The sequence below is a fragment of the Triticum urartu genome, chromosome 2A, assembly GCF_056163025.1.
Source record: "Triticum urartu cultivar PI428250 chromosome 2A, HENAU_Tu73, whole genome shotgun sequence".
In the NCBI taxonomy this organism is placed as follows: domain Eukaryota; kingdom Viridiplantae; phylum Streptophyta; class Magnoliopsida; order Poales; family Poaceae; genus Triticum; species Triticum urartu.
In genome coordinates, this window is record NC_141874.1 from 92,097,248 (window position 1) to 92,105,081 (window position 7,834).

At 45.2% G+C, this 7,834-nt stretch overlaps 1 protein-coding gene across 2 annotated transcripts; it reads right to left on the reverse strand.

Moving 5' to 3' along the window:
• Positions 1–1,302: 1,302 nt before the first annotated feature.
• LOC125535922 (BTB/POZ and MATH domain-containing protein 1) lies at positions 1,303–7,143 on the reverse strand. 2 transcript variants are annotated; one of them, XM_048698992.2, is made up of 5 exons: positions 6,543–7,143; positions 3,744–4,092; positions 2,830–3,106; positions 1,758–1,944; positions 1,303–1,636 (listed from the first exon to the last, which is right to left on the reverse strand). In XM_048698992.2, the coding sequence occupies exons 1-4, from the start codon at positions 7,016–7,018 to the stop codon at positions 1,769–1,771; spliced, it is 1,278 nt and encodes a 425-aa protein (XP_048554949.1). In that variant the 5' UTR covers positions 7,019–7,143; the 3' UTR covers positions 1,303–1,636; positions 1,758–1,768. The 2 variants fall into 2 exon arrangements, with proteins under 2 accessions (XP_048554949.1, XP_048554948.1); XM_048698991.2 differs by having other exon boundaries at positions 1,303–1,944.
• Between the last annotated feature and the right edge of the window lie 691 nt (positions 7,144–7,834).

Consider the following 7,834-nt stretch of genomic DNA (forward strand, 5'->3'; position numbering starts at 1 on the left):
GATACGCCTATGTGTCAACCATCGTTAGAATTGGCAACTCTGCAACCTTCAACATGTATTTCCTGATGTCATAGGAGTCTGGTTAAACCTCAAATTGGAATATAATCAATCTACTAAGCAAAAAATAACACAACAAGAATACCTTACCTGTTGAGCACCTCACAAATGTTGTTTAGAAGTCCATGTCAACGGTCTCATACTGCACAACTTCTCTCTCTACAGCTTCGCAGTCGCGCCGCTCCCCTTCGACGATGGTCTTCGGGTTGCTCGCGACTATCGGGACTCCCACGGACTCTGTCAAGCCGTCGTCCATGGCTATGGAGGTCGGGGTAGTGGACGTCGACATCTATGATAATGACGTGGATGCGAAGCAAGGGTGACGACTCGAAGGCGGTTAAGGAAGAACCGGCGTAGGAGCAAGGTAGTTGATTTGGTGAAGTTGGTCCATTTGGAGGGATTTGAGATTTTTTTTGGGGGGAGGGGGGTGCGTAGGGGTGGGGGGGTGCCTGATTAGGTGGCATTTGTTAGTTCAGGCTGTCCGCCCGGACGTTTAGACTAGCCACAGTGGAGAGTAACTTAGGTTGGTGTCATGCAAAGCTTCATTTATTAGATTATAGACTTATATTGCATTGAGATATGTGATGTTACAGTAACTAGCTAAGTTACTAGAACTATCTCTCTCTTCATTAATTCATTGCCACATAGACAAATTTGCTAAGTTGGACTCGAAGTTACTGCTGAAGTTACTCCCACTGTGGCTAGTCTTAGGGGCAACCAGCGGTCTAGTTGTACATGCTTTTTTTACAGGCATCACTCTTCTTTCATAAATAATCCCCTTTATTAAACCACAATCAACGTTGCATCTTGAAATGAGCTCACCAGTAAGCTCGTCTAAGAAAATATTTCAATGATTTCCATTTTTGCTTTCTCATGAGCAATCACATTAGATTCTCTAAAGCAATGAACAAAAGAGGTAGACAGGAATTCACAAGCTAAATGTTAACAGTCATCCACAATAGCCTCTGCAGGTCCATTGTTCAACAAGTTGAGTAGCTCCAAGCTGTCCAAATTCACAATAAGCTTGTTGCAGCCCGCCCCAAGTAGTAAACCATGCCTGAGAACTATTGCTTCATCTGTAGATGCTCTCAATGGCAAATACTGCAAATTAAGTGAGGATCTACAAAAATTGAACTTTGTGAGAAAACAGTTCAATTCCTAAGTTGAATGCTTAAAACCATTAGCATTCTCACGTAGCAGCAAAACCACACCAAACCACTCGCAAATTTTAGGACTCGTAGGACAAAAGCAAACACAAGAACTTTAAACATACGGATTCAATTCAAATAGATCTCATTGGGTTACATCATTTCAATTCAATACAACTAGTCATGCAGACGACTAGGAATCAACAAGGCTGACCTAGCACAAACCAATTTCTGTGAACACATCCTGCGGTTTTATTTCTGCTTGATCAAACCTTGTACCGGTCAGGTCAGTCAACCCTTGCCGCGCCACCTGTGTGTGTGTGCACTTATGACCACAGGCTGCAAAGTAACAGAGCTTCGCAGCAAATGCAATTGTAGGCCAGTCAGTTGAATATATATCAGCAACAACGAGCTCCAGACTAGCATCACGGCTGAGGATGAAGATGAAGATCAGAATCACAAGACAAACACCGATACACACTACAGCATGCCACATGCATGCTGTTATAGGAACACTTTACAGCACAACAGCCATGGAACTCCTAGGCTGACCTGGGGAGCAGTTAAAGTCTTGGTTTCACACGTCTTCCATTGGCATCGCCACCATCCAGCACTTCGTTGGAATATAAGCAGGGGGGCACGGCGTGGTCTCCTACCTTCGCAACATACTCCAGAAGCTCGGTCAGGAGAGAAGGGCAGCTTTGCTGCAAATAATCGAATCCTTCGGTTTGCATGACAGCTGCACAAGAAAGAACGGTGTGACAGATTAGGATTTCAGATCACATGCTATGGTTCCAAAACCAAGGGTATCAGTTTGCATAGAAAAAGAAAAATACTCATCGCTTTTTCATATATTCAAGATGCTTGTGGCTTGGTTGGTAGTAAATACATACTGCAAGGTCAAGGGTACAACTAATAGGTCAGACACTAGCAAAAGGTTCACGCAGCATACCATTGACCAATAAGCAGCGGCAAAGAGTTCATAGCCTGACAGACTCTCGAAAAATTTAAGTACTACTCCCTCCGTTCCTAAATATAATAAGTCTTTCTAGAGATTCCAATATGGACGTTTAGATCACTAAAGTAGTGATCTAATGTAAGATCGTTTAGAGTAAACGATCTTATATTGGTTCACGGAGGGAGTATATTGGAACTTGTTTTGCATCAGCGGAACTCATGTTCACAACTTCACATGGAAGACCATAAAAGCCATAGCCTTGTGGTATACCACTAAATTAATCAAAGAGCAAATCTAGGCTACTCGTGTCAAAAGCCTCAACAAATTCATGTTGCAGCTTATGTGATCCTGAGTACACTGATGGATGTTTACTGACACTCCCATTTCAGTGTTCATGCAGTATGTATGCCGGAGTGGTCATGGGATCTGATAGGCAACTCAGTTGTAGTACTTAGAATTGTAGTACTCCCTCCATCCCATAATATAAGAGCGTTTTTTACACTAGTGTAGTGTCAAAAACGCTCTTATATCATGGGACGGAGGGAGTACTTCTTGGCATTGTAGTTCAACATATATGCTAACAAATTCTATAGCAACAAGTCGGATATTGCCAAATTCTATAGCAAAACATATTCTCAGGCTTAAATTCAGAAGAATGCTGGCTACCTTTCAAATTTTCCGGCGAGGCCACGAATTTCAAGCAAACGGTTTTTAGCTGGTGGCAATGGTGCTGTTCAGCCAGCGCCAAAGTATTTGCAACTGTGTTTATCGCAACGTCTTCACATAGCTTGAGTTCAGAAAGCAGCTTTAGTCTCTCCAATGCATACCGATCAGCAGCTGCAAGCAAATGCTGAGCCATCAAAGTGGAAACCCAAGTCGTATTTAGACCAGTAAGCTCTTCTATATTGGGCAACTCATCCCAATACATAAAATGGAGCAAGGCCTGCAAAGTAGAATATGATGCTTACCAAGTCAGCTCAAGTGATAGAAGGTTTCAAAAGGCAAAGAAAATGGATGAACCATATTTCTGCACAGCTAAGAGAATGCAAGTGTTTATAGTAAAAAGATAGAAGACCAAGTTAAACTTGATGAACTAGAGCCTCGAACTACGCTGATTACAGCTTAGAGTGCAGCTAGTAGCTCAAAACTATTATAGTTCCTAGCAGCATATTCCATCAAACTGATTGCCCTAAAAATTATGGAGCAAAAACAGCATATCTGCACTGCGTTATCCTTTACCGGATTTGTCAGGTACTATAAATAGTTCACAGAACAAAGGAAAAACCTTTAACTTGCTTGAAATCCAAAAATGAAATCATGACAGTTATACTGAAACTCCCATTTCCAGATGTTACGGTATAATATTATGCACCAAGGCACTAAAGTTATGTTTCGACCAGGTTGTTTTTACAAAAAGTAACTAACTTACTTCCAATTCAATAATAATGAGATAAAAAAAAGGTTGCAAGGTGTAAGTGTCAATACTTTATGGCAGTAAAAGACGACATGGTAGTAGTTAATTAGGCAGGAACAGACAGCATGGAAGATAAATAAAATGAAAAGAAGAAGCCATGTAAAACCTTGAACACTGGAGCCTCCATGTCTTCAATCTTTATGCACTTCATGTTTTTATCCTTCATGGGACCAAAGAGCTGTGCCCTAAAAACTGGTGATCGGGCTGCAAGAACCACCTTGTGAGCAGGAAACATCTCTTCATCAACTTCAAATGTTATGTCAGTTCTCTTTCCACTGGTCAACAAATGCCCAATATGCTGAGACATGTCAGATTGTGGCACTGGTATGCTGTATATCTCTGGCCCTTCAGTATGTGACTGAACAACACCAACGGTGCAGTTTACCAGAAGGCAATCATCTTTGAGATAATCTGATGTTTCCAGGCCAGAGCGTTTGAAGAAACGTTTGTAACCCCTGCAAGATGTGCAGAAATAAGTTAGGAAGTTACTTGTGAAGTTGCTTTAGTTACTGCACGGCAAGCAAAATCAGGGTTCAATGCATACAGTAATATCAAACAGCTAAACCAAGAAGCTATTCAAACAGGATGGACAGATACACGTGGTCAAACAAGCGAAGTGAGAACACGGATAAATCATACATGTTTACATGAACCGCTTGCTCTACACTGTATTCTATCAATTTACATAACATCCAGAAACACGACTACAAGCAAGAATGACAAATAAAAGATAGGAAGTGGAACCAAACACAATAAAATACTCATCATTAGATGACATGCATCTCTAATCCTATAGAGAAAGAGTTGTCATTTGATGCATAGGATAGGAATTTTTCCATTGAGTCTAGGCTAATGTTTTTTTCCCTCTGAAATGTGAAGAATTGATTCCTATCCTACATAGGAATAGGAATTCATTCCTACAAACCAAAGGGCTCCAAAGGAATTTTTCCTACAAAGTTCCTATCCTTTAAGATTCCTATACAATATTCCTATGAACCAAAGGAGGCCATATCCTATGATTTTCCTATTCCTATATCATTGCTACCCTATGAACCAAAGGAGGCCTATGATGTCATCCAACAAGGAACTACAACCACACCTAGATGGTCACACTACTAACTTATACGAGACACAACTGTCTAAGATTTGCAAAGGAACTACAATCTCATCCAACAAGAAAGTGCAATCTGATCCTAGGTATTTATTTAATCAGCAATTAGTTGGCAGGGCTGGGATCAACTCAAATACTTCCTCCATCCCAAAATAAGTGACTCAAGTTTGTACTAAAGTTAGTACAAAGTTGAGTCACTTATTTTGGGACGGAGGGAGTATATGCTTTCGCAAACACGAATGAGCTGGTAAATAATTTCCGTTACATCCACTGTAAGTCTATAAGCATACATTATCATATCAAAGTATCTTTGCTTCTGGAGAATACCATAGCGCCATAAATGTGCCAGACATATTAGGGCAACATAGCCTACAATACTCTTACCACAAAAAAATACAGAAACAACATATATATTAATGTCCCAGCACCATATAAATAGTAGTCCTATGCAATCCCAGATGACAAAAGGGCAATTCTCAACCTCACCAGATACTTATGTGAATCAACATATGGATCTCCAAGGATACTTGAACATGATTGCTTCAATCAACTTTTGTGCTGCAACACTACCGGAGGAAGAGTGGTAGGCATATCAAGCTTAATGTGCCCATGTCTTATTCTGTGGTTATCAAATCGACAGATATAACCCAATCGGTAACAATGACCAACCATGCCTACAACAGAACTCCATACCATCATGGACTAACTTACTGGCCTAAAAACTAGCAAGGTAAATTTTCTAGTGCAGAACTGCAGATTTTTGAAAATAAACATCAAAACTACTTAACTTTACATTCCCAAAACAAAAACAATAGCATTCAGCCCCAATGAATTGACACCCAGTTAAGACATAATACGAAACAGAAGACAGCATAACAATTCTTATTATAAAGCATGAACAGACATGCAGCAGAGCAGCTAAGTAGCCAACTCCAGCAAACTAAGCTATATAAACTGAATCCCTAGGACATATACAGAACGAACCAAGCTACACATGTATACATATGGGGGGTGATTACCATGACAAGTAATTTGGAACGGAGGGAGTAGATGAGATCTAACAAAGTCACATCTAACTTTTATACCATTTGATTTTACGCGGAGATTCATGGGATTTTTTTTGTTTGATTAATTATATGGTGTAGGAGCTAGATGTGACCTAGTTAATTCTCATCTAGATGAGAATTAGCAAATCCGGCTTTGAAGGATGCGGTGTAGCCTGTGCGGAGTAGAGTATATGTAGATCTGCCTGTGGGGAGAAGGCAGCCCCTCTGCCATCTTGTCTCTTCCTCCTGGCCCCCTCGTTAAGAAATTCCCCGGGTCACGACATAACACCGCCGAGGGGGGGGTGCGCACGCGCTGCCCCAGTGAGCAGGGGAGTTCTCCGGCCCGGAGCAGCGCTGCCCACTTGTGGTTTGATCCGACGACCATGAGGGCGACGCTGGGGCACCGGTGTGTGCATGCATGCCACGACAGCGCCTCCTAATACCATGCAATATACTACGGCTCACTTCTAACGCATTTGCATTAGAAACGCCCTAAACGCAAACCGACTACTAAACCTAAAGCAGCTCACATCTGCATATAAATCTCCTAAATTGCCGCAGACCTAATTGCCAGCACGAAACCTAAGAAATTGCACATTCCTACTCGAGAATACTGTCCAATGTTATCCATTCCAACTGGAATAAACGACTTAGTTCTCTAAACAGCAATGAAAAGCACAGTGTATGCATCTAATGACCTATGGAGTCCGATAATAAAAGTTTTATAGCGCAAGCAAAGGGAACTGACCACATGCTGCCCCGGTACTTGAGCGTGTAGGGCCCGCCCTCGAGCGACCTCCCGAAGTGGGTGTGCACCTTGTCCTGGCCCTTGCCGCTCTGGTCGACGAGCGTGAGCTCGAAGAGCGCGCGCACGTCGGTGCCCTCGCTGGCGAGCGCGATGAAGAGCGAGACGTAGGCGGCGCCGTCCTCGGCGCTCTTGCCGTCGGGGTAGAAGTAGATGGCCCACTCGAAGCCGCCGACGGTGAAGGACTCGGAGGCGATGTACTTTCCGACGCCGATCCCCTTGGCGAGCGAGTATCCGGCGATCTTGAAGTGGTGCGACCCGTTGACGGTCTTGGTGACGGACGTGGAGGCCGTCTCGACGGGGGGCGCCGGCGGGGACGGCGGGGAGGGGGAGGACGCGGCGGCCGGCGCGGAGATCGGCGGGAAGTAGGGCCGGCCCGCGGTGGAGGGCCCGCCGCGGCTGGTGCGGCCGACGCCCATCTGAGGTAGGGTGCGGCGCCCGCGGTGGGGGGAGGAGGGGATCCGGCGCGGATCGGGCGGATCGGGGCGTGGGGGCGCCGGATTTGCGGTGCGGCGGCCGCGGGGGGCGGGGCCGGCGGTGGTGGATTTGGGGGGGCGGAGGGGAGGGATGACGGAGGAGATGGGGGAGGTGGTGGTGGTGTTTGGTTTTGGGTTGTGGTCTGGTCTTCTTGGTTGGGGTTGGGTGGGCGATGATAAATCGGGTGGGGGGCAGCCGGTCAGACGGGTCAGGCGGCAGGGGTGCCTTGTGGGGCTTGCCGACTGGGCGGGCTTGGTGGCTGGTGGCCCCGGCCCGAGCCGGCTGGCGAGGGGTGTGGACCCGTGCGTGGTGCGCGGAGGACTTTTCAGGCTGCGTCGGGGCGTTCATTCACTCGGGAAAAAAGGGCTGGGTCGTGGCGTCAGTTATTGCTGCCGCATGGGGGGTGGATAGGGGTAACCGTTGGTAAAAGTTGAGTGTTCTGAACTGGGGTTGCATGCGCCTGGCATTGAAAAGCAAATCTAGTTCGAATTGGATGCGTGTGCCGTGTGGAAAAAAAGCCATGGACTCGTCACAGTACCTTCGGTCATCTGTGCAGGGTCGCCGTGTCGTCGATTCGCCCGTGCTTGCAAATAGTAGTAGCGTGCATGTTGTTGCTGGAGCAAACAATGGTTTTTTTTTTTGGTTTTTTGAGGTGAATGGAGGGGTAGATCCATGGTGACACAAAACCCAATAAAGACGGTAATAAAAGCAACTTCAATGGGGCGACCCATTTCGTCCGTCCGCGTCCGTTTGGATCG